A 26,775-nucleotide genomic window follows, 5' to 3' on the forward strand; every position below is an offset into this window, starting at 1 on the left:
TTTAAAGAAAAAGCCCTGGTGGTTTTTTTAATTTTGAAACTTAAAATGGAAAGTAAAAAAGTGTGCAGAAATACAAGAGATTACAGTACAGTACAATATCTGCAAAATGAAGGAAGTACATAGTACAGGATGGAAGCACCCATTTAGTTCAATGTTTACACTAAAAGGCTACCTTCAGAAAAGCATGCTGAATTAGCTGTCCACGTCTGAATTCCCTGTTCAATATTTTAAGACAGCCTCTACACATTTAATATATTTTTTTAAAAAAACAACAACAACTAACAACTTAATACCATGGCACTTGTTTGGAAACATGAAAAACAAAACAAAACAAAACTTGATTTTTGCTTTTAACATCCCTCAGTTCTTTGTGAAAAATTGACACTATAAGATGAAATAAGTAAGACACACATATACAAGGGGGTGGGAAGCACATTGTAACATCTGCAATTTTACTCCTTTTGTGCTTTGAAGAAAAGTCTTAGATGTGAGAATTTCACTCACCTACAGTTTGTGAGTCAGAAAATGTACCTCTTATATAAGTCATTCTGTACCATGCAGCTTATGAAGTGAAACCGCTGTTAGTGGCCTAATTTCAGATACGTTAAGAAAGGACGAAATAAAATAAGAGGGCACAAGCCAAGTTGCAAGTTAGCTCCATTAAGTTATAGAGGTCTCCTTCCCCCTTCAAGAATGTAAAACTGAAAGACTACTCATCAGATCTAAAACATAGCACAATTAAATGTTTTTAGATGTACCCTGTAACTGACATGAGCTTAACAAGGGAAAGTACCAAAGTGGTTGAATTCCTCTTCAACATGCCAGTGTTTGAAAAGCACAATGAAGATAATGTATACTAGTCAAAGAGGCAATTTTTGCCTTAATGCACAAATGTACCATAGATTAAGTTCACAATGGCAGAGAAAAATAACTCACAGAAGGCTAACTAGAATGTGCTTGGTTCTGGACAACTATTAAGTTAAGTCCACATTTCTACATTATCGAAAACACTTTGAAAATCCCTTGTCTTTACAAGCATTTAAAAATCAAGCAAAATACACAAGTGACATCTCCAGCCAGCAGTTCCTCGACTTTTAAGATAAAGCATGCAACTTTTTCTCGGTACATCATTATATTAATTATATACAGACCTTTAGAACGCCCATCTTCACTGACCTAGCTGGTTTGAATTTTTATTTAGACTTTTGCATACATCTTAGAGCAGTAAGTATAGGACCATGAGAGGAGCCACACTTCCCTAATCACATTAATAGAGGGATCCTTTTGTAGTGGTATAGTGTAATGGTTTTTAAAACTGTACAGCTGCAGTATGAGCCTATTAGCCTTTTAAATCCATAGTGAAAATAAATTCCGATCTACCTTAACAGAAGCTACAAAATTATAAAGCTGGCTGCATGAGGTTGTATTTGTTAACATTAGCTGCCTATTTCTGCTAAATACTTATTTTTTTTCTTTTTTAAAAAAACTCTATTGGTTCATTTTAATTCAAACTGATACCATACATTTTATTAGCCCTTTTGAAAAGGACAGACTTAATAAGAAGGCACTCACTTACATAGCAAGGATGTATACCAAAGAACTTTGATTAAACGAATGTCAAGTAATTTTGGAGTCAAATCTACTGCATGGTGCTTGAAAGAAAAGTCCTATTTAGAGGCAGCCATGGTCTCCATTGTCAAGAAAGCAACTATTCTCCATGGCTTTGTCAAGCCTAAAGTAAATGCTGTGCCACTTCCAAGTCTAAAAAAAAAAGCAAGGCATTACAGTGGTACCTTGGTTTACGAACGATTTGGTTTACAAACTCCGCAAAGCCGGAAATAGTGTCCTGGTTTGAGAACTTTACCTCGGCATAAGAACAGAATCCGAATGGTGGAAGGACACCGGCGGCAGGAGGCCTCATTAGGGAAAGCATGCCTCGGTTTAAGAACAGTTTCAGTTTAAGAACCGACTTCCAGAACGGATTGAGTTCATAAACCGAGGTACCACTGTATCCTGGAGACTGCAAATATTACACCACAATCCTATGCATGTTTGCTCAGAAGTAAATCCCACCAAATCCAATGGCGTCTACTCAAAGTGCACCCAGGATTGCAATGCTAAAATTGTAACATGGAAGATGAAACTTTACGTCCAGTTCACACTGAATGTGGAATATACATGGAATGGAAGCGGGCTGTGGCAGTACATGTAAATTCTCCTGCTGCTCTTCATTTGTTTTCAGTCTAACACATTATCATCACCAATGCGAGTAAGCTTCTTAGCCAGGTCTGAGAACTCAGGTTTAGCAAGGGTTCTTCAAATGAATTAGGGAGCATACTCGTTTTACTCTGGGTTGGCAACAGACACATGTAAAACTGAAGACAGGTGGACTTGATGTGTTAATTTCACTTAATGCAAGCAGGTGCTCTTTAATTAGACCACTTTGAACCCAGAGCTGCATTACATTTCAAGTGGAATAGGTGGCAACATCCTCTATTTCACATTAGGCAGCCTGTAGGAAAATGGTTGCCTTGATGTTTCAAGTTCAACTTTGGCAAAATCTGTTTTAGTGTTTTAGATTTCCTTATAGTCAAATAAAAAGCATCCAGCTTATATAGGAGGTTAATGAAAAGTTCGTATTTGATAGCAAATGACAAAGGTAAATTCATTTTATTCATTGCATCCCAACTGCAAACTGTTCATCCATGCAGAAAAATGTGTCAGCGACAAATGGCACAGTTCAGAAGTGGGAGATCAGACACATTCCTCAGCAGACATCAGAAGGGGATTGATATATTCAAAGCCTTCAAATTCAGACTGGTCAATCTTCTTCACAATATCACTGAAAATAAAAAGAGCATTTATATTCTCAAAAAACAATACAATACATTTCTACTGACCAAAAAACCCAGAGAGCTACTGTATTCAGCACTGGCTCTACTGAAACATCAGATTCATCAGGCTACTCTCTCAACTGTCCATCAGCAACCATTCCATCAAGCTACTACAGAAGGACAAAGGTTGCTGAAAAAGTAGTAACTTTTAGCCCTTTCCCTCTGAATCTTTCTATTCAAGCTGGTCTACAAGACCTCTGTAACTAAGAACCAGTGCAGAAGCTTCCTTTTCCCCCTTCTCTTACAGAGTCCCATCTTGTGTAGCATCTTTTAGATTGTAAGCCTGAGGGCAGGGACTGTCTTTTCATTCATGTCTGTAAGCTGCTCAAGGAGTCCCCCCCCCCCTTTTAACTTAAAACTGAGGTGCTAAAAACAAATAAGGGAGCCCAACGAAATGTGCTCTTGTCAGGGTTCTGATGCACTGAACAAAAAGTACACACAGGAATTCTTTTAGTCACTTCTCCTATCACTAAACTATAATTCAAGTAGAAACTATTATATTCGTTTATTGTTGCTGTTGTTAATATTAATAATATTAATATTTTTATACCAAGCATCATCCAAGGATGACAAGGCAGTTTAGTTTTTAAATAAAAATACAAACAAACAAAACAATACCACCACAACTTCCAGTTTAAATGGCCTGGGGAAGAGGAATGCTTTCGCTTGGTATCTAAATACCGTATTTTTCACTCTATAAGACGCACCTTTTCCCTCCTAAAAAGTAAGGGGAAATGTGTGTGCATCTTATAGAGCAAATGCAGGCTGCACAGCTATCCCAGAAGCCAGAACGGGGAGAGGGATCGCTGAACAGCGCTCCCTTTCACTGTTCTAGCTTCTGGGATAGCCGCGCGAAGCCTCTTCAGGGCAGCAGGGAGCCTTCATCTTCTGGGATTCAGAATATTTTTTTCTTGTTTTCCTCCTCCAAAAACTAGGTGCGTCTTATGGTCTGGTACGTCTTACAGAGCGAAAAATGCGGTGTGCGAAATGAAGCTGCCAGGCGAGCCACCCTGGGGAGAGGCCCACTGGTGATATAGTTGGTGCAAGAGCTGGTTTGCGGGGTGGTGCAAAGTGAGGAAAGTTGGGCTCAGGCAACCGCTTCCCGTAATATAACGGTGATAGCAGCAGCCAGGTAAGCAGCACCCATGGACTGGGGCAATGAGAGGCGAAGACAAAGAGGAGAGGACAATTAGGCCTGGCAGAATAGCCAAGCACATGGAGCAGCAGTGCAGGAGCTGCCCACCAAGGGTGCTATATTGCTGGCTGCTTCACTATTGTGTTCTGTGTGGGCAACCCCCTGATGAAACAGCACCCAACAGGACTGAACCCTTCCACTCTCTGCAGTGTGGCAAGAGGAGGCGGGCTAAGGAGATATACCGTCTTCCTTCCTCAGCCCTCCTCCTGGCTACCTTGGGTTTAAAAAACCCTAATTAACATTAGCCCTGCTCTCCGAGTTGATTCAGAGTTCATGGTCAGCTGTTAACGGAGTCAGATTGGAGGAGCATGCACAGGCCTAGAAATTAATAAATTATGCTATCCATTTATAAATTTCTAAATTTTTTGGTGCTTAGAATTCCTGAACAATACCAGGTAATTTCCACCAGTTCTTATTATAAGCAAGTATTCGCTCTCCAAGTTAGAAATATATCTACGCTTGTCCTCATATAACCTTAACAATAAATAATAATAATAATAATAATAATAATAATAATAATAATAATAATAATTTATTTACACCCCACCCATCTAGCTAGGTTTCCCCAGCCACACATAGATGCTTTGCATGCAGATGGCTTCAGGGTCAATTCATGTCATCACTACTTGTGATCAGGTAACAGGTGATATGATATATCTCTACTGGAGACCCTGGAAAGTAGGTGCCAGGCAATACTGGGCAAGACAGACACTAAGTCTGGTTTTGGTATAAAGTGGCTTCCTGTGCTGAACTATCTGAAGTTACAAAATCCTGGATTGGCCCCAATTATATTTTTCAAAATCTCAGAAACCATGTTAGTTACAATTCATTGTGCAATTTACCAGTTGCCATTTTGTTCACCCCAATGGGGTAGTCATTTTTGGTCACATGGGAATATGAGCAGCTCTGCTGAATCAGACTAAGCATCTATCCAATTCAGTGTTCTGCTTCCAGCAATGGCCAATCAAGCAAGGAAGAATGTGGATAGCCTTCTTTGTTTGTCTCTACTTCTGGAAACTGTTAGAGGTTCTGAAGTTCCATCACGGCAAATACTACCACAATAAGAGCTGTTAGAATTGCAAGGGAGCATTTCATTCAGTTTAGTAGCTTAATCATTTACTTACTCATCATCAGGGGTGAGTTGAACAGGCTCATTCGTGAACTGGGAGTCAAAGTTGTCCAGACCAAATTCTCCACATATGTTTGGTTTAAAGGGAGGAACCACTTGCTTTTGCTCCATCTAGGAATAAGTTCACATAGCATTTAAGTGTTGCTGTTGGATAATTATACAGAGTGCATTAAGGATAATTCACATTTCTCTTAGGAGGACAAACTATGGGTTATAGTGTTTGTAAGCTTTTATTCCACACAATGATCCTATTGCTTTGGAGGCTCTGTATTGCAGAGTATAATGGGTAGAACGCTTTTGGCCCCCTTGTGGTTATGCTACAGGGTGCCACGGGGAACTATTTTATCCCCCAGTGCTACTTAATATCTACATGAAGCCACAGGGAACTGTTATCAGGAGTTTGGGGCCAAGGTGCCACCAGTACACTGTCGACACTCACCTCGAATTCTCCATTTATTACACTGGAATCAGGATAACACTTGGACTGGTGCCAGTTTGGCAAATCTGCAGGCAAGTGGTTCCCATGGCAGAAAACAAAACCTGGATGGGGTTGCATTCCCTATGAACGAGCAGGTTACACAGTCCAGGGTGCTTCTATACCTAGCTCTGTCTCTGGGAGCCCAGACTGCCTCAGTACCTAGAAGCCCTTTTTACCAGCTGTGCCTGATACAACAGCTACAACCATTCCTGGACCAGCTTAATTTGACCACAGTAGTTCAGGCACTGGTGACTTCAAGATAAAATTACTGCAATGCACTCTATCTGGGGCTTCCCTTGCTCTTGATTTGAAAACTGCAGCTAGTACAGAATACTGCAGCATGGTTGCTGACAGAAGCAAGACCCTGCCAACTTATAAACATGTCTGCTTAGAGATTTTCATTGGTTACAGGATCAGGTTCAAGGTACTGTTCCTGGTATATAAAGCCCTTAACAAGCCTGGGACCAGTTTATCTGCAGGATGGCCTTACCCAATATGTGCCCACTCAACTGCTTCGATCTGCCAAAGTGACACTGTTAACAAGTGCCACACAATAATAATCCCATACTTCTAAGAAATTTTTGTGTGGCATCACCTACACTTAGGTAGTAGGTGACATCAAACAGACATATTTGCGATATTCTTTTCAGCATCTGCTTAAATTATTTTTGTTTAGGCAAATCTATCCAGACATATACATGCTGACATGTTTTAATCTCTTTTTAGTTTACTCCTTTTTTTAATTGTTTTTACTTTTTTAATGAAAATTTTAATAGTTATTGCTAACCACCTAGAGATTTTGTTACAATCAAGCAGTATATAAGTTTTGTTAAATCTTTAAAACCCCTTGCTCTGAACATAATCCTCAAACTTCTTAGTAGTAGTATGGTAAAAGGGAAGTACTAAAGTACTAAAGTGACTCCTGAAGTACTAAAATGACTACTGCACTGCATAGTCCATGCTCACTTTGAGTACTTGAAAGGACATTGCTCATGCCCCAAAAAGATTAATTATCTGCTTATAATATAAAATCTATGGGGAAAATGCAATGTTTTTTGGCAACTTTTCACTGACAATGGCAGAGGCTCTCTCATCCAGGCAAGATTTCAGATATTCACTGTGCATAGTACTATTTAAAAGCAATATTCATACTGTCCACTTACCAGGTCCCAATCAACGTTACGAAAAAACGGATGTCCCTGAATGTCTGCAAACCCTGTTTGAGGATGACAACCTAGACGTTCTTTTGGATCCTAGGTAAAGAAAACATGTAACATGAAGGTCAAATTAAGCTTAATAAGACTATTGTAACTGGGCCAGTAAACAGGCACAGATTGTAAATATAAATGAGTTTCAGTACACAAATTGTTAAAGTGCTCATATTACATTCCTTCCCAAATATGTATTTTGATATTTTTATACTAATTTTCTCTTGCCAGTTTTAAACCTGTAACATGTATATTTAAGAACCAAAGTTCAACCCAAATATGGCACGAGCTCTTACCTTGTTAAGAAAGCTTTTTAGAACACTTGCTGCCTTCACAGAAAGGGATCGTGGGATACGGATTTGCTTCTCTAGAATAACTAGAAGAAATAATTAAAAACATTTTAATTTCATGAATTTTCTGTTTTAAAATTCTAAAGGTGTGTTTTGGAACTGATGTACAACGGAAAACTCAATCTGTGTAAGAGGTTGAACTAAATTAAAGGCTGTTTTTATGCTAAATAGTAGTACTCTTTTGGACCATGGGATATAAATTTCACCTCTTTTGTGCTTTAAATACATAGAATAATTTTAAAAGATATGTAGGTTTCCTTTTCTGGTATAGGAACTTGACTGCACCCTCCTTTATTTTAAAAGTTAAGATCTAGCCACAGAAGTAAACTTTCAGGTCTCTAAAGACAATGGAAAATCAGCCCAATACACTGCTGTCCTTTAGCTAATTTTGCACTATGTTTGTTCAGAAAGCACAAATCTACTTGGGAATCAGGCATTCGTCAGGAGATAAACCTTGCCTCATTGTAAATTTCACAGAATCAACTGCTTGAACAAACTAAAAATTGTGCTTTTGAATTACTTACCTTGGAAAAGATAGTCTTCTGTATTTTGATCAGGATTATCAGAGCTTCCAACAATATCAAATGGTGATCTGCCTGCCATCATTTCAAACATCAGGACACCTAAAGCCCACCAGTCCACACTAAATCCTGTGATTTAAAACAAGGCAGAACACTACTTTAAAAGGATTTGGTATAATCAGCATGTTTATCTGGCAAAGCCTTTAAAGATGTGGTGGAAAGTAATAGATATAGCAGGAAGAAGAGCAGTGGTTAGACTACACAATCGAGGATTTCAAGGTAAATCTAGGTGGATAAGTAATTCCAGGCTTTCAATGACATCCTTATGATCGCTATGGCCTAGTTCTCCCAAAGAGGTAGTAAGCCAATTCCCCAAGTGGTTGCAGGTGGGCTCCACGGCCTGGGATGGCACCTTCCATCGGCTCAGGCAGGGAGGGTCTAATCTACTGACCAATTCACCTGGCGGGATGGGCAATCCCACCGATCAAACTGGCCTACCTCTTGCTGTGGCCAGTCTGGTGTAGCCAAGCTCCCTAAGAACCTAGCCTGCTTCATCTTTCTTTTTAAAAACCTCACACTTTCCCCATTTTTCTTGCTTATTATCTTTTTATCTTTTCTCTGCACCCCACTGTACTCCTTCTACTTCCTTGCTTTCTTGCCAGACCTCTGGCCCCCACATCCTCTGCACAGGGCGGGGAAATACTTAAGAGGGCTGCAGGATAAGCAGTGCTGTGAGGGAGCTCAAACATGTTCCCACATTCTAAGAAATCAAACTGATGAAGCAGAACTGGTCACTGTCAATTTATTTTGCATTTGGATCAAGTGCTAGGTTTAATTGCACAATCATTTTGAGTACAAGAGGGGTTCAGTGCCAGGGGGAAACTGTGGTGGACATTTGGTTTGTGTGGTAACTACTCATGCTCTCCAGGTTTGGTATTTATACATGTAATATTTACCATAATCTTCTCCACGCAAGATCTCAGGAGCAATGTAGTTAGGAGTGCCACAGAATGTGCTTGTTGTGTCTCCAGGCCTTAATCCTTCCTTTTAAAACGGAAACAAAGGGGAATGAAAATCGTACACAAATATTTATTCTGCTTCCCATCATAATAGCAAGTCAGTTGTTTTAACTGCACAACACCTAATTTAACAGGCAAGAGCAAACATACGAGCTCTTTTTCATACATGCGCCACACTTCCAGAATAAAAATTTTAATTGATAAGAAATACATTGGAAAACAAAAAGAAACAACTCCTAGCTTGATCTATAGCATAGATCACAACTACTTTATAATATGATTGTGGGACATCCAGAAAGTATAAAACAATACAGCTACATAAGAACAGGAATCATTCCCAAAATAGAATTATAAACAAGTCTTTTGCACTCAATGAGAGGTGTAAGCTTGCTTTTGCAGGGTAATCTTATTCATATTAGATCTAATTTGAGACAAAAGTCTCTCTTCTGATCTTTCATATTTGTCAGAATTGTTCACAATAATATGTCATGGAGAACTGTAGAATAGTGAATGCTCTTGAAGAAGAGTTGTTTCTGGTTCTATATCCAAAAAGAGTCCAGTGGCATACGCCTGTATTTCATTATACTACACTGAAAAGTTTCTTTGATTGTTCTTGAATCTTCCTGCCACAATTGCCATCCTCTCCTGCCAAACCAGTGTGGAGCGCCACACCCTTTGAGAACCACTGCACTAGATCAAGATAAAAGTAGCGCTCTTTCTAAAAACTGAAGATGTTCTGGGCTGCTAGCTAAAGTCCATGGAAAATCATTTTACCGAATTAGCAGAAAATCTAGTTAGCACAATTCCAAACTACTTGAGGCTCCCACTGGTGGCCAGAGGTGGCAGCATTTTTTAACAATCTACTCAAATCCCCCTGAAAATCTGGATTGGAGGACTGTGAGACCACCCCTGAACAGTGTGGGGGAAGTCATGTTTGGGGCTGCAGGGGATAGAGGAAAACAGCAATAACTGAAGCTTGTGTGCTTATGGGAGGACAGCATGGCAGCCCAACCTAGTAGCATAGACTTACTACTGCTTCTAAACAACTTGAAAAAATGAGTCAAGAGAAACCATGACAGCTGCAGTCCATGGATATTCCTCTTCTCTCCAGTTATTTGGTAATTTGATTGCATCATTGTACATATTTTAATGAAGCCAACCTAATCAAAAACTACAGCACATTCTAGGGAGGAAAATCATGTTAGGAAAATCAAGACTTCAAGATGTTTGGAGATTTTGCCTCTTACCTTGCACATGCCATAGTCAGTCAGTTTGATATGCCCCTCAGAATCTAGCAACACATTATCGAGTTTCAAATCCCTATAAATTATTCCTCGTTCATGAAGGTAGTTTAATGCTAAACTGATTTCTGCCGAGTAAAACCTAAAATGAAATTGAAGTGCCTTATTTTATTCTTAAGCTTCCATAGCTAGATCCAACAACACCAGCAGTGTATATCAAACGTTATGAAACTGGGTGTCCCTTCTAAGCTTATTAGTCATCTCAGGCCTCCCTGAAATCTGTAAGTTAGAGTGTTACATCCTCTGTGGAAGAGCTATTTCTACCTTTCATCATTAGGCATTCGAGTTTTAGATCTTTGAGAAAGGTGGAATATATTAAGTATAATTAGTAGTGACCTGACCCTTCCACCCTTCAGTTGAACCCCAGTAATTCCAAGCACTGATACATATGAACACAACTAGCCTTTTTGTGTCTTATTTCTGCTGAGTGGCAAAAAAAAAGTTAAATGTCTAAAAATCAGTCTCTTGGCAGTTTTAAAAGGCTTTTTGAAGTAGGAGCCAATTATGTCTGCCAGAAGAGATCAAACTGTGGTGCCTGAGAAATTCAAGAACAACAGCTAAGATGAGTGAGAAAGTAAATCTAGAAATTGAAGGTATAAACAAGTAAAGAACATACAACTTTTATTCACCTCTCTCAGCTGTGCTGGCAAAGAATGAGCACAGGAGGCAGTAGGTGGTACTTAACTAAGTTTTACTCAGAGTAAACCCATTGAAATGATTATGACTAAGCTAGCTCCATTAATTTCAATAGGTCTCCTTTGAGCAAAACAGAGTGGAATACGAGCCAGTGCCACATAAAATGACTGTGGCACCCATTTCAGAGTTCTAGGGTACTTTGCAAATGAAATTAGATTCATTTGGGAGCATCTCTGAAAGAGAAGATAAGAACCACCAAATGCAACTCTTTCATTTCAATAATTAGGCTGACCAAAACAATAATTAAAATTGGGAGGCAAAAGGAGATGTTCCATGTAATTAGACACCTTTGGGTTTTCCCTCAATCCATAACAATGTGCAAAAGTCATGGCAAGAACACATACCTTGCATGCTCTTCCGGCAATTTCCTTTGGCGCTGCATATGAAACATGAGGTCCCCTCCGTTTACATATTCTATAACAAAAAATAGTCTGGAACACAGAAGTAAATTCTATAATGGCTTGATTCTTACATACTTTTATTATTATGGTCCACCTTGTCACCTACACAAACTTAACAACTGAAGTGCTTTCAGAGCGTTCCCCCTGTCCTCTTTGGTTAGTCCATCTCAAACATCAATAAAACATGCCTATCTATTCACCCTTTGCAGGTATTTTCAACATGAACACAGCCCTATACCACCCTTCCTCTGCAGATCAATGGGCAGTTTACACTATAAATCTTCTAACATACATCTTATAATCTTATTCCTTTACTGATAGGTAGAGTTGGGAGTACAGCTCCGCTGAATGCTTCAGGACTTGTGTTTTGATTTTCCTTGTACTCCCTTTTCGTCAAACTCTACCCTTCCTCGAAAAGGTTTGCCTGAGGATATATTCTCTAGTGTTTTACCATGGTAAGTAAACAGGCATGTATATTGAAGTATGTGACACAGCAGCACCTAGGCCACTATGAGAAAATGATTCAAGGCTTGTTTATCACCTTCCTCCTTCTTTTCCTATTTTACAACCTTGCACTACCAACTTCTTTAATAAATATATCACACCATGTGTGGCTCCTGTATGCAGCTTTGTTTTCAAGACATTTGATCAACTAAGCCCTCCAGCTGTTTTGGGACTACAACTCCCATCATCCCTAGCTAACAGGACCAGTGGTCAGGGATGATGAGAACTGTAGTCCCAAAACAGCTGGAGGGCCGAGTTTGGGGATGCCTGAACTGAAGTATTATATTCACTTCACCACTCCTCAAAGTATTTTCCTATGCTTAAGCAATTTCTTTATTATAGTAATCCATTTTACTTAGGTTTTGAACACTCAATGAAAAAGCAAACAATTGTTTTGGCACATTCTGGCTTTTCTCCTTATCTGTACTGTGTTCAAACTTTAACGCAGACTATGATCTCTCTGCACACATGGTTCCCATCTTTCCACCTTCATTAACTATAGTTCTCCTACTCCCAATTAGAAACCAGCTCTTCTGCATGCTGTTTTTACATTTCATTCTACTATCCTTTATTCTACGGATGGCTTCATTGTTCAACAACTCTCTTTTGAAAATCATTTTTGCAGCTCAAGATTTCCTTACAGCCATCTTCTCTGATCATAAGGAACCTGTCGTTCAAGTCTTTTTTGATGAAACTGCGTAAGTGTTAGTGCTGTATGTTGCTAATTATATCTTAGCGTTGGGGGGAAAATAATGGCTTATTATAAAAAGGATCAAGTGAAAGAACCTGCAAAAATCATATTACACAATTACCTGCTTTCTGTCTGGAAACAAGAGTGAAGGCCAACAAGAAAAGGATGATTTGAAGCCTGCTCAAAGACATGTTTCTCTGTCTGAACCCAATCAATATCCTATTATAAAAATACACAGAACAGTTGCTTTTGTAATACTTTCGGCTAATATTAATTAACTTGCAACAGATAAGCAGAAATATTATTTCCTGGCTCTTGTAGGCAGACAATGATAATAAGATTCTTAATTATCCTGAAAAAAGTAATACCCATTTCTAAAGTCAAATATTCTGCTCCCATATTCAGCAATTCGTAGGATGCAATTGAATTTTGTTTCCAAAATTATACAACAATGCAATTTCAAAACAGGCTTAAACTCCCCATGGTCTTTAAGTTGCTTGTGGTGATAGCTTCCTTTAAATGCATTTATACCATCAATGTCTTTAAGCACAAATAGTTATTTGAGGTTTGCCAATACAGATGTGTATTAAAAGTCTGAGAAATAGTTTAAGAACACTATCATGTCACAATGCAGAGACACTAACCTTGAGTACCCAAGATTGTCTTTATACATAAACAGGAAGGGCTCTTCCTGAAAGGAGATTTGGTCCAACATTTCCATATCTTTTAAATTGCTGACAGAGTTTTAATTAGTGGAAAACCTGATTAACTTGTTAAGAACCAAACTCAGAAGTGCCACTTTGAATACAACCAAACATGATCACAAATTACAGGGGAGTTATCTGACCTCTAATATGCCACCATTCATATAAAACAGAATTTAAAGAACAGTTCATTTAACAGAAATACCACTCACCTCATCATCATTTACTAGTTCCTTTTTCACAACTTTCATTGCATAAATGCGCTCAGTCTTCTTTAACCGAACCAGAAGTACTTTTGCATAACTTCCTCTCCCTATAACTCGAAGTAGATCAAAATCTTGGAGACCCAGACTGGAAGATACTTTACCACTTTCTCTAATACTTGTTGCCTATGGGTAGATGGAAACATTTAAATAGAATTACCCTGGGTAATACTGTCAGATCTTTGAGAGCTTTTCTGACCTCAAAAATTCTATTAACAATAGGCTAACTGAGCTGCATATGTTGTGTTGGAAGTTACAGGTAAGTTTCTTAATATTCCAGAAATGCACAGATAACTTAGTAAAAAACCAAGACATTAAACAATTAGAATACCTCCTTTTCTTCACCAACATGGTCCAAACTTTCATGACTTGAAGGATGATAAGGAATCACTAAAAGTAAAAAAATGTAAGGATAGTATCAAAATTACAGGCAAATGCAATTCCTTTCTGCAAGTGATTGGAAATTCCTCTTTGCTTTTATGCTTCTAAGATGGTAAATTGGCAAAGTCTGCTAGAACGTCCTACAAATTAATTAATTTTGCTGTGTTATTCCAAACATGGCCATATTATTAAGTCATCTTCTGTACATCCACAGGGAACCACACAGTAAATTACATGAAATTAAATGGGTAGGCATGGCTGTGCCCGTTCCCTGCAGTTAATAGAACACACTTCTAAAGATGCTTTTATATAGAGATCACAAATAAATGATTCATTTAAAGTCAGTGAAGAATACATAGTTTTGCTTCTTGCTCACAGTAATTTAAAAAATAGAAGATTGTATTCAACACCGCCATTCTGCTCATGCAGCATACTTTTGCCTGCACGATGGAACTTCCTCTCCCTTGAACCCTCAAAATCTGTTCCAGGAAAAGTCCTGCTGTATAAGTGGAACACTACATGCAGTGTTGGATAAAACCCAGAAATAATTATGCAAATAAGCGCTAATTCATTTTTTTTGGGGGGTGTCACATTTGGTCCTTTCAATATAATTAAAGAAAGCACTGTTCTTACCTGGTTCCATGTTATCAAGATGCACTGATGAAGGATCCATAGACTCCTACAAAAAGTCAAAGAATAAGATTACAACTTTTCTGTTTTCTACAAGGAGCTATGTCATTGTATCAAATTGCAAAACTGGCAGTCTAAATCTAAGGTTTCAATCCTATGCTCTTGTACTTGGGAGTAAATCCCACTAAACAGAGTAGGGCATTCTTCAAAATAATTAATGCACAGACCAGACTGATCTTTGATCAGAAGCCACAAGGTCTGGTGCAAAATTTAAGGGCCTCACAATTTTTGTGTTTCATTCATTGAAACACAAATTCAAAATTCATTCAAAATTATTGTTGTTGTTGTTATTTAATAATAATTACCCACACTTCACAGTAAGGTCCCAGGCCTGATCACAACAATAAAACCCAGTATCAAAAACAGTTTAAAACAACTTATAATCACAAAAATGAGGTGGGTTCTCAAAATATACACCTCAAGTTCAAAAGCTAGGATTGTTTAGTTACCAAAATCAAGCAGGATTGAAGTGCCCATATTGGCATCTAAATTCACTTTCACAGAACAGTAAAGCAAACCAGCTGTGTTATATTTTAGTGAGGCAACACCAGACATCAAAACCAGAATCAAAGAAGTGAAAGTTGAATGTGGCATTCAGCTTTTGTGTTCTTCCAGTTGTTCCATCTGTACAAATTTATCAGCTTGTCAAACAGAACCCCCCCCCCATCTCCCCCACCACGCTGGTCTGAAGGTTCTCCAACCCCCAGAACCTATTTTGGGGGTATGGGGGAAGCCCCATTGCATGTGGAAGTCTTAGCACAGGGCTTACACTAATGGGGCATGTTAGGCTAATCCCACCCCAGGTCCCCATCACAGTCTTAGTAAAATCATTATGTATACTTGTGTATTTATATGCACATTGGAGAAGGTTATAGCTATCAATATCACTTACTTGTGGTAATGCGTGTCGGCCACATTCTATGCTGACCAGTTTGTGACATTTTTTGTGAACAAGGAGTTTACAATTGATGCATTTATATCCCTGGCGTCCCAATCCCCATATCCTATCAGTGCAGATGGCACAATGAGCTCTCTGAAACACAAACAGGCAAATGACCATTAACTAACAGTATCTAGATAGTCTCAAACTACGACTCATGCAATAGGGTATCTACTCACAAAATACCACACTGAAAAATCTGATAACCTGTTGCTCTGAAGTTATGGTTAAAGTAATTAGCTCACAAGTGCTCTTTTTGTGTGTTTTTCTGGCTTTCTCATGGTAAAATTATGTTCCCCACTACATACATTAAAAATGCTCAGCTTTGTTAATTTGGTTTTTTTTAAAAAAAAATTCTCCCCCCTCTTCATTTATTCTCTAGCTTTTTGACTATATATACATTTTTATAACGCAATGATGAGATAACCAATCTGATTAAATGATAATATATATAACAAATTCTGAGCATAAAAAATACCCAATTTTAAGTTTTGTTGAATCTCTGTAAAACAGCACCTCCAATACCCATCTCACTGAGTTGGTTCAAAAGGATACAACTGCCAGTGGTTATCAAAAACCACTGACAAAAATATCAAGTAAGAATAAAAGAGTTTCACTCCTTCTGTTCTCCTTGTGATGAAGGTTATCTAGCAGAGCTACAAAGGCTCATTCAGTCCCATAACCATGTCTGAAGCCAGATTAAAATGGGTCAAGATAATCAGTTTCATCCAAGAGTGCTTAATATGATATGAAGTTGGTTTAATACCCTGGCTTCTTTTGGCAATCACAGTTTCCTGTTTCAGTTAGAATAGGAAAATATTATTTAGAGGCTTCCAGAACTGACTGCTTATGTTGTGAAGGGACAAGTCAAAGGGGCTGCCTGCATCAGAGAAAGGGTGGCTCACCTCCTGGGTTATTAAACAGAAATACGCTTGTCTCAATGTGGTGGTTACTATGTCTGAAGCACTCTGTATGTTATAAAGCACTATGTAAACATTCCTTGGTTGTCAGGATCCTTCATTATCCATGATCACCGGACTCATCTGTAAGGTACACTGTACTAACAAATAAGGGTGCCCAATATTCTGTAGAAGTTGGGCTTTAAACCCAATACTTTGAATCCCAGCATAAACACTCACAAGCAAAGCTTTCCCATTTAAAGGACTTAGCACATTTTTAAAGCATCACATTTAGTTGAAAACCACAGGGTGCTCAGAAATAAATAGTCCTACAGATGAAGCCAGTGTGGTGTAGTGGTTAAGAGCGGTAGTCTTGTAATCTGGGGAACCGGGTTCGTGTCTCCGCTCCTCCACATGCAGCTGCTGGGTGACCTTGGGCCAGTCACACTTCTTTGAAGTCTCTCAGCCCCACTCACCTCACAGAGTGTTTCTTGTGAGGGAGGAAGGGAAAGGAGAATGTTAGCCGCTTTGAGACTCCTTCGGGTAGTGATAAAGCGGGATATCAAATCCAAACTCTTCTTCTTCTTCTTCTTCTTCTTCTTCTTCTATTATATGGAAAACTAAATAAACTCTGATTGGACTTGCAGCTGACAAAGTAAATTTGATCTTTTAAGGCCTATTTCCTAATTATCAGTACGTATATAAAAAGGCATTTAATATCTCAGGAGGACAAAGTCCATTTCGAAAAGGTGATATTTATTAGGAGAGGTAAACTACAAATGAAAGAGCAGTCTCAGTAAAGTCTATTAAAACCTACCCTGTTGAATCGCTTGGCTTGGAAAGTGTGACCATTTGCACAATAAAGTTTTCGCCATCGCCGTGCACCTCGACGATAAATAGACTCTAGGGAGAGAAATCAGAAACAATCACACAAAAACTCCAGAGAAGGCTGCTTGTTTTGTCCCTATCAAACTGAGCCCAGTTTCAAGAATTATGCAAGTCAAGCATATGTAAATAGATTACCCAAATATTTAACAATTACTTTGTATTTATAAAGGTTTTTACTCTTGTGTATCACATAATCTCAGTAAGCCTTAAAACTGGCCTTGAAGGTTGGCTAGCGTTTTTATCCCCATGTTATGGATCCTGGGTGTAAGCATAATTGTATGATAGTTACCAGCTTGCCTATCACCATCAGTAACATCACAGATAAAGTGAGATTTAAACTGGAGTTTCTTGGGTCACAGTTTATTTGATTAACCACCATACTGTACTCGCCAGTCATAAAATTGAAAGTTATGTATATTTTTAATTTACCGTATTTTTCGCCCCATAAGACGCACTTTTTCCCCTCCAAAAATGAAGGGGAAATCGGGGTGCGTCTTATGGGGCGAATGCCTGCAAGCCTCGCGCGCCCGGCAGGAGGTCCCACCGGGTGCGCGAGGCTTGGGGCGGCAGCCTGTCGCCCGAAGCACGGGGAGCCCTCGGGAGGGCTCCCCCTGCTTCGGGCGAGTGTCTGCAAGCCTCGCGCACCCGGCAGGAGGTCCCACCGGGTGCGCGAGGCTTGGGGCGGCAGCGGACTGCTTGCGCGCACCTAGAAGCTTGGGGCGTGCTGAGGTCAGCGCGCCCCAAGCTTCTGCATGCCGGCAAGCAGTCCGCTGCCGCCCCAAGCCTCCCGCACCCGGCAGGAGGTCCCGCCAGGTGCGCAAGGCTTGGGGCGGCAGCGGACTGCTTGCGTGCACCTAGAAGCTTGGGGCATGCTGAGGTCAGCGCGCCCCAAGCTTCTAGGTGCGCTCAAGCAGTCCGCTGCCGCCCCAAGCCTTGCGCACCCGGCGGGACCTCCTGCCGGGTGCGGGAGGCTTGGGGCGGCAGCGGACTGCTTGCCGGCATGCAGAAGCTTGGGGCGTGCTGAGGTCAGCACACCCCAAGCTTCTAGGTGCGCGCAAGCAGTCCGCTGCCGCCCCAAGCCTTGCGCACCCGGCGGGACCTCCTGCCGGGTGCGGGAGGCTTGGGGCGGCAGCGGACTGCTTGCTGGCATGCAGAAGCTTGGGGCGCGCTGACCTCAGCACGCCCCAAGCTTCTAGGTGCGCGCAAGCAGTCCGCTGCCGCCCCAAGCCTTGCGCACCCGGCGGGACCTCCTGCCGGGTGCGGGAGGCTTGGGGCGGCAGCGGACTGCTTGCCGGCATGCAGAAGCTTGGGGCGTGCTGAGGTCAGCACACCCCAAGCTTCTAGGTGCGCGCACGCAGTCCGCTGCCGCCCCAAGCCTTGCGCACCCGGCGGGACCTCCTGCCGGGTGCGGGAGGCTTGGGGCGGCAGCGGACTGCTTGCCGGCATGCAGAAGCTTGGGGCGCGCTGACCTCAGCACGCCCCAAGCTTCTAGGTGCGCGCAAGCAGTCCGCTGCCGCCCCAAGCCTTGCGCACCCGGCGGGACCTCCTGCCGGGTGCGGGAGGCTTGGGGCGGCAGCGGACTGCTTGCCGGCATGCAGAAGCTTGGGGCGTGCTGAGGTCAGCACACCCCAAGCTTCTAGGTGCGCGCAAGCAGTCCGCTGCCGCCCCAAGCCTTGCGCACCCGACGGGACCTCCTGCCAGGTGCGGGAGGCTTGGGGCGGCAGCGGACTGCTTGCCGGCATGCAGAAGCTTGGGGCGCGCTGACCTCAGCACGCCCCAAGCTTCTAGGTGCGCGCAAGCAGTCCGCTGCCGCCCCAAGCCTTGCGCACCCGGCGGGACCTCCTGCCGGGTGCGGGAGGCTTGGGGCGGCAGCGGAGTGCTTGCCGGCATGCAGAAGCTTGGGGCGCGCTGACCTCAGCACGCCCCAAGCTCCTGGTGTAGCGCAGCGCACCTGGGGGGGAAATAAAAAAAATTTCCTTTATTTCCCCCCCTAAAATCTAGGTGCGTCTTATGGGCCGGTGCGTCTTATGGGGCGAAAAATACGGTAGGTAAAATTCAGGGAGGCTCGCCTGACACCTTCATTACATATTTTTAGATGGCAGGTGAAAACAGTTCTTAATAACCAGGCCTTTGGCTCATTAACATTCTATGGCCTTTTAAATGTGTTTGTAGAATGAGGTTATTTGTTTTTGTTTTATTATGTATTTTCTGTCCTCATTTTGATTTTTATGCTGTGAACCACCTTGAGATCTTTGAATGAAGAGTGGTATATTTATATTTAATAAGTATAAACAAACAACTCACTCCAAAAACAAAAACACAACAAGGATCCAGATTTTAAAAATATGATAACACTGAATATTTCAAATAATCATACTTACTATCTTCCCCTGGACAGGGCATTCCAGGCCTTTCTGGTACACAAGGAAACACTGGGGGAGGGGGAAAAATCAGTAATACTGCATTAGCTATTATTTTAATGATATGTGAAAAGATAAAATATGCATCAGAAATCAGTGCCAAACTGCTTGGTTGCATGAGCAGTGGCCCTAAGTTACAAAGGAGAGAATTGAGCATTCAGTGTCATCTAGGGCAGTGTTCCCCAACCTTGGGCCTCCAGCTGTTTTTGGGCTACAATTCCCATCATCCTTGACCACTGGTCTTGCTAGCGAGGGATGATGGGAGTTGTAGTCCAAAAACAGCTGGAGGCCCAAGGTTGGGCAACACTGATCTAGGGCACATGCAGGCCACATATACGAAGTCACATTTCAAAAGCCATCTCCAAATGTGTTTCTAAAGGACTCATTTCAGTTAAGAATGGATCACATAAGTGCCTCAGAACGGTAACTAGCATTCATATAAAAATAAAAAAGTTATCCATGGCATTTATATTTCTCCCACTCAACTTCCTACTAGCAAGAAGTGTAAAATCTGTAACGATAGAAATAGTCACAAAGACAACAGTTGTTTCAAGTACAATAGAACTTTACTAGCACTAACTTTATTAGCACTAAACAAAAAACTAATGAGGAAAGCCTGTGTATTCTCCACTCCTCAAATCAGGAGTGGATGTGCCAAAGTGATGTCTAGTAGAGTTAAAAATATTTTTGTTTATTCCCTCCCCGGAAAAACTTTTGCATGGTAAGAAGGCAGGTGGACGAATATGGTATGTAAAACAAATATCCCTAAACAAGGGTACCGTATTTTTCGCCCCAAAAGGACGCACTTTTTCCCCTCCAAAAATGAAGGGGAAATGTATGTGCGTCCTATAGGGCGAATGCAGGCTTTCGCTGAAGCATGGAGAGGGCAAGGGGTCGGTGCGCACCGACCCCTCTCGCTCTCCAGGCTTCAGAAGAGCCCCACCGCCAGCCCCACAAGCTCGGGGGACAGCGGGGAGGCGGAACGCCGCCATCCCGCTGTCCCCCAACTTGGTTAGAAGGCTGGCGGGGGGGAGAAGCCTGCTCCTCCCCGTCGCCAGCCCCACAAACTCGGGGGACAGCGGGGAGGTGCAGTGCGCCATCCCGCTGTCTCCCGACCTGGTTTGGAGGCTGGCTGAGGGCTTCCCCGCCCCCCCAGCATCGGCATCGCTCTGGGTCCCGTTCTGGGAGCTGGGGTCGGGGGAAGCTCGGGCTTCCCTCGCCCCAGCTCTGCGCCGGGGGGGGGATAATTTTTGTTCCTTTATTTCCCCCCCCCCAAAAAAAAATCTAGGTGCGTCCTATGGGCCGGTGCGTCCTATAGGGCGAAAAATACGGTAACTTGCTCCTTCAGTCTTTGCACACAAGTTAAGTGTTTTTAAAAAACAAAGCTGATGAACATTTAAATATTAAAATAGAGGTCATTCATGCAGGCTGAAGAATATGTTCCTTCCTTCCTCTCTGTCCCTCCTTCTCTCATGCACACACACACACAAAAACAGTATTATACCACGTTACCATGTATTAGGAGTTCTGAATCTTTGTTTAGTTCATACAACCGAAAAGCTTCTTCCAATTCCAGCTGAGAAGAAACAGTACATGGATCCCCTAGAAAGAAATGAATTCATTCAATGAATATAGCTCAACTTGAGTCAAGCTGCTCCTTAACATATTCCTATAATCAAGGGTAATATTCTCTTTAGAGTTCTTGATTATGTCAGCTCAGATTTCAGAGAAACTACCTAATTGCTTTCCAATCTAAAGAAGGAAAATTATGAATTATTTATTTTTAAAATATTTTGATTTAAGCCTAGCAAACAAAATCTGTCATTACACACCCACATTCACTGGATAAACTAAATATGTGCCAATTTTCCTCTAAAAGTATGTTTCTTGAAGTTGCATTAGCATATCAGATTCACAATATTTTCTATGATAGAGTGAGTCTTTTAAAAAGAATATAGTTATCGAGAAACACTCCTCCTCCCCACTCCTATCCTTTGAGATTTATAGGTGTGGATTTAATCTATTTTATATGTCAATAAAAGAAGCCATAAACTAACTTTGCAAGGCTTACATTCATGGAGGACATGGGCTTCAAATGGTTACTCGTTATGATGGCTATATACTACCTCCAATATCAGAGGCAGAATGCCGCTTGAGGAACAAGAACAGGAGAAAACTTATGTGCTTACGCCCTGCCTGCAGACTTCCCATGGGCATTTGGTTGGCCACCAGAAAAAGCAGGATGCTAGACTAGATGGGCCAGCAGGGCTTTCTTTGTGTTCAAGGCTGGCTAAAGTTATTCTCACAGCTACACAAAGAATAACTAGCTTTTTTTCAGAGCTATTTCAAACATTATGATTTTTACATGCAAACATTTAATGACTGTAACAAACAAGTTTGCAGACATGTATGCATGCTGAAGAGCTGTGATTGAGAACAACTTTTTGTTGAAAATATCAGCAAACTCAGATTTACAGATACATAATAATACGTGAAATGGTTCTCTTGAGATGTAATGGCTCTCTTTTATCAAACTTCACAATTTATGTAAAAAATATCATTTTCACCATCCTACATACCATTTGTATATTTGGGAATTCATCCTAAGTCATTTGAGATACAACTGGCACCCAAAGCTAAAGGACAACATCTCTTCCTTTGTACTGTGCTCAAAACTGATTAAACAAGGGCATCTAAGACAGACACTGAATATTGCACAGAAATGAATTGTAGCAATTAAAATTCAGGGACACTAAGAGAACAAACCTGTTTTTCTTCAGCCAAGCAAAGAAACAATTGCGGTACAAGTTTAGCAAAACAAAGAACAAGAAAAGAAATATGGGCAGGTGTTCTTATGTATGCCTGAGGATATTTAGTGCTTACCAGAATTAATGTTTACTTTGTATAACAATGATTCTAGGTGTGCCAAGGTTAAAAAGTTGCCTGCTCCACCTCACCATCTCAACAAAATCCTTACTTTCAGAATGAAGGAAACAGGAAGAACAGTCCAATGAAGATGACATTGTGCTCTTACACTCCAGTATGAACACATCATCAATGACTCACAACCTACAAAACCATTACATTAAGTGTAACACATCAGGTATGCGGACTCATGGGTGTGTTTATTGTTCAACCCTACAATCTTAGTTTTGTTACAAAACTTAGGACTCTAGCTCTCATGAGTGCAAAGAAGTGGGAAAATATGGAAGCAATGGCTGCAATCCAGTCTAGTGTCTAGGTCACTTTCACTAATGCAAATAAAAAAACTCAACGATAGTATACTTTCAATTCACATAATTTCTCTACTGAACTAGTAACTCTGAACTGAGATTAAATACCAGGAAGTTTACATTGCAAGTCATTTGGGAAAATAAGGAACTTGTTCTGCAGCTTTCCAATCCTGTAATTTTATTTGCATCTGTTTTCCCTGGCACACTCTTTCTCTATACTCCCCCTCAAAACTTAACTGTGGTACATTTCCACGGCAGCTTGAACTAATGATTTTATTGTAACTTACTGACCAGCACACAGGGAAGCTTTTTCCCTCTGCAGGCAATAGTTAAAAAGTTTGCTATTTTGGAAGAATAAGTGACCTATAACTAAGGAAGGCATCTCTTGAAAATGCATTTACATAAGACACAATCAAAACACATGACAGAAACAGCAAAAATCAATACCAAAGCTTAGGAAAGGAATACGATCTTTCTTGGTTCATATTACATATAATTAGGTGACAATGAACTAGATTAGCATATGGAATTTACTGCCCTAAAGAACAGAGAATCTTAAAACTTCTCACTTTATACAGTACTAAGATGTCTCAAGTTCTCCTTCTCCATGTTTATAGTTGGAATGCTCTGAAAACTGACATGCCTACATCTGACACATGAAAGAGTTCAAATAGACTGCTATGGTCTTTCTTTCTTTCTTTCTTTCTTTCTTTCTTTCTTTCTTTCTTTGTTGGCAAATAGAGGCTACAGATGAAATGAAATGCTTTCTACTTTGTTCCTGGGAAATAAAGCTGGGATATTAGGTAGAAGCAGTGCTTTTTTTTCTAAAAAAAAAATATGTTTAGGGGTACTCTCATTTTCCAACTCATATTGAAATACTGCCCCTTAATGAGGCCAAACTTAGATACACAAAATGTTTAGGGGTATGTGTACCCCTGTGTCCCCCCAGAAAAAAGCACTGGGTAGAAATTACTAGTATTATATGTAGTTCTGCTTTGTATCATCTTACCTTCTTCATCGATCCACTTCATGGTAAAAAGCTGTTCATTATCAAAGGCGCACATGTCTCGAACTTCGTTACACAATCCCTCAAAGGAGATGGAAGGTTCAAAGTAGGTTATCATAATGTCACTGGAAAGAGTCCAAACAAATGGTCTATTAATTTCAGAACTAAGGACCTATTTATATTGCATCAACTCTGTTTGCTTCCATCTGTCAATGAACATGCATTCGTTTACCTGTATGTTTGAGTCTTGAATGCGTTATTCTTAATGTCTATCCTGCTATCTAAGCCAGGCTTGGTACAAAAGTTCAGTTTCTAAGCAACACACCAGCACATGTCTGAAAAAGAACTTCTGTTTTATATACCAACGTCAACTGTTAAGGTGCCCGTGATTTCTACAATACTGCTTGTACCACAGAAATAGTTAGCAGCCTAACCAGACTATCATTTCCTCTTAACTAATTTGATCCCTGGCATCATTCAGGTTTTAGAAAGTAATACTTGGTATTTAATGAACTATAGAAAAGTATTTCCCATAAAATGTGGATACTTAGTGATACGGAAGGGGGGGGCATGTCTTCTTCACCTCCTTCTTTGCTACAATATACCGTATTTTTCGCCCCATAAGACGCACCGGCCCATAAGACGCACCTAGATTTTTGGGGGGGAAATAAAGGGGGAAAAAATTATTTCCCCCCCAGGTGCGCTGCGCTACACCAGGAGCTTGGGGCGTGCTGAGCTCAGCGCGCCCCAAGCTTCTGCGTGCCGGCAAGCAGTCCGCTAGCCCTGGGAGAGCCGCGGGCCTCTCCCAGGGCTAGCGGATCGCTGCGCTACACCAGGAGCTTGGGGCGTGCTGAGCTCAGCGCGCCCCAAGCTTCTGCGTGCGCGCAAGCAGTCCGCTGCCGCCCCAAGCCTCGCGCACCCGGCAGGAGGTCCCACTGGGTGCGCGAGGCTTGGGGCGGCAGCGGACTGCTTGCGCGCACCTAGAAGCTTGGGGCGCGCTGAGCTCAGCGCGCCCCAAGCTTCTAGGTGTGCGCAAGCAGTCCGCTAGCCTTGGGAGAGCCGCGGGGCTCTCCCAGGGCTAGCGGATCGCTGCACTACACCAGGAGCTTGGGGCGTGCTGAGCTCAGCGCGCCCCAAGCTTCTGCGTGCGCGCAAGCAGTCCGCTAGTCTTGGGAGAGCCGCGGGGCTCTCCCAGGGCTAGCGGATCGCTGCGCTACACCAGGAGCTTGGGGCGTGCTGAGCTCAGCGCGCCCCAAGCTTCTAGGTGCGCGCAAGCAGTCCGCTGCCGCCCCAAGCCTCGCGCACCCGGTGGGACCTCCTGCCGGGTGCGCGAGGCTTGCAGACACTCGCCTGAAGCAGGGGGAGCCCTCCCGAGGGCTCCCTGTGCTTCGGGCGACAGGCTGCCGCCCCAAGCCTCGCGCACCCGGTGGAACCTCCTGCCGGGTGCGCGAGGCTTGCAGACACTCGCCCGAAGCAGGGGGAGCCCTCCCGAGGGCTCCCCATGCTTCGGGCGACAGGCTGCCGCCCCAAGCCTCGCGCACCCGGTGGGACCTCCTGCCGGGCGCGCGAGGCTTGCAGGCATTCGCCCCATAAGACGCACCCCGATTTCCCCTTCATTTTTGGAGGGGAAAAAGTGCGTCTTATGGGGCGAAAAATACGGTATCCATTTATTTCCAATTGTCAATGTCAAAAGGGACTAAAATCTATAAAATTCATAGAAAATCAACGTGACAATTTGCTCAATTTCTCTAGGACCCCATGACACCTCCCCTGTCCTCCATAATCCCTCAAGCAAGGTGTCAAGACCCTAATCCGGTCAAATCGCTCTGCCAAGCCCTTCCTCCGGGAGATGCCAGGTGACAGACTATGCATACATGGACCATTGTCTTCTCAGGATGTGCTTATCTGTGCATATCTCCAGCTCTGCATATTCCCCCCTCCCTCCTCCATATGTTAATCCGGTGTAACCCAACCTCTTCCTAATGTATTCGTGATGTAATCTGTGTAACCCAACCTCTTCTTAATGTATTCATGATGTAACTGGGATGTATTTTGCACTGTATTCTGGGACATGGAGGGAAATTTCAAAAGTTCATATCACCCCTTTCTCGCTGTTCAATCTTGCCTTGAACCTGTTGCGCAATAAACTTGGATCTTTTGCAGTTTGCTCCTGTCCGGCTGAGCTCATTTTCTTCTGCAGGGACCCGCGGACCTAGTCCGACGAGCTGGGTGGCAGAGTAGCCCCGCACCCAGATTTTTCCGTAACACTTAGCAACAGTTGGTAAGAGACCCATACAAATTATACATGTTATATTTTTCTCATGCTCTAAGTACCCTACATTTTCAAGTCTGATGAAACAAATTCATGGCTACACAGTTCATACTTGAGATGCAGAATGTAATCACAGAAGCATCCAAAAAGGCAAATTTTGTAGTAATGGGTGACTTCAACTACCCTCACACAGACTGGATTCATATGTGTTCCAGTCATTGTTGAGAAATACAAATGTTGAACCCAGTGAGAGATGTTAAGTGTTGTTGAACCAACTGGGAGATGTGACCACAGTGTTATATTAAATATACATGTAAATGACCAATTGGCAAGAATATCCCATACAGTGACATTTTAAAGTCAACTTTAACCATGGGATGGATCCTATCACCTCTGTTCTGGGCTCTGAAAGATATGGCTTTCTGATGACTTGCAAGAATCACATTATAAAACACTTGTAACAAATGTGAATAATATTGCAAAATATGTCCTTGGAAGTTTTGTGTGTGTGTTGGCAGTGTGCTGCTAAAAGAGGGACAATGAACTGTGGAGGAAACACTAGCAGTCTTGTTGGGTGTGTAAGACTGTTGGTCTTGCTAGGATTTGGAATAATTGAGCAGATTTGGCAGTAGAATAGCTATGGCATAAATTGAACAGAGCTTAGTTTCTAACTAAGTTCTATTGAACTGGTT

General features: G+C 41.9%; 1 protein-coding gene across 1 annotated transcript in view; it reads right to left on the minus strand.

Annotated features, from left to right (window-relative positions):
• Window positions 1–26,775, minus strand: part of PRKCI (protein kinase C iota) — a 36,482-nt gene continuing 9,707 nt past the window's right edge. The window contains exons 2-18 of the mRNA XM_081190274.1: window positions 23,815–23,936; window positions 21,085–21,174; window positions 19,534–19,584; window positions 17,082–17,167; window positions 15,318–15,458; window positions 14,369–14,414; window positions 13,686–13,744; window positions 13,304–13,480; window positions 12,509–12,606; window positions 11,136–11,222; window positions 10,042–10,177; window positions 8,732–8,819; window positions 7,779–7,904; window positions 7,201–7,280; window positions 6,860–6,949; window positions 5,214–5,329; window positions 1–2,842 (exon numbers count right to left, since the gene is read on the minus strand). Coding sequence (XP_081046400.1) covers window positions 2,755–2,842; window positions 5,214–5,329; window positions 6,860–6,949; window positions 7,201–7,280; window positions 7,779–7,904; window positions 8,732–8,819; window positions 10,042–10,177; window positions 11,136–11,222; window positions 12,509–12,606; window positions 13,304–13,480; window positions 13,686–13,744; window positions 14,369–14,414; window positions 15,318–15,458; window positions 17,082–17,167; window positions 19,534–19,584; window positions 21,085–21,174; window positions 23,815–23,936 — 1,681 coding nt within the window. The 3' untranslated portion in view covers window positions 1–2,754. The remainder of the gene's footprint in view (window positions 2,843–5,213; window positions 5,330–6,859; window positions 6,950–7,200; window positions 7,281–7,778; window positions 7,905–8,731; window positions 8,820–10,041; window positions 10,178–11,135; window positions 11,223–12,508; window positions 12,607–13,303; window positions 13,481–13,685; window positions 13,745–14,368; window positions 14,415–15,317; window positions 15,459–17,081; window positions 17,168–19,533; window positions 19,585–21,084; window positions 21,175–23,814; window positions 23,937–26,775) is intronic.

The sequence above is a fragment of the Podarcis bocagei genome (assembly GCF_964188305.1).
Source record: "Podarcis bocagei genome assembly, chromosome: 4".
NCBI classification, from domain to species: domain Eukaryota; kingdom Metazoa; phylum Chordata; class Lepidosauria; order Squamata; family Lacertidae; genus Podarcis; species Podarcis bocagei.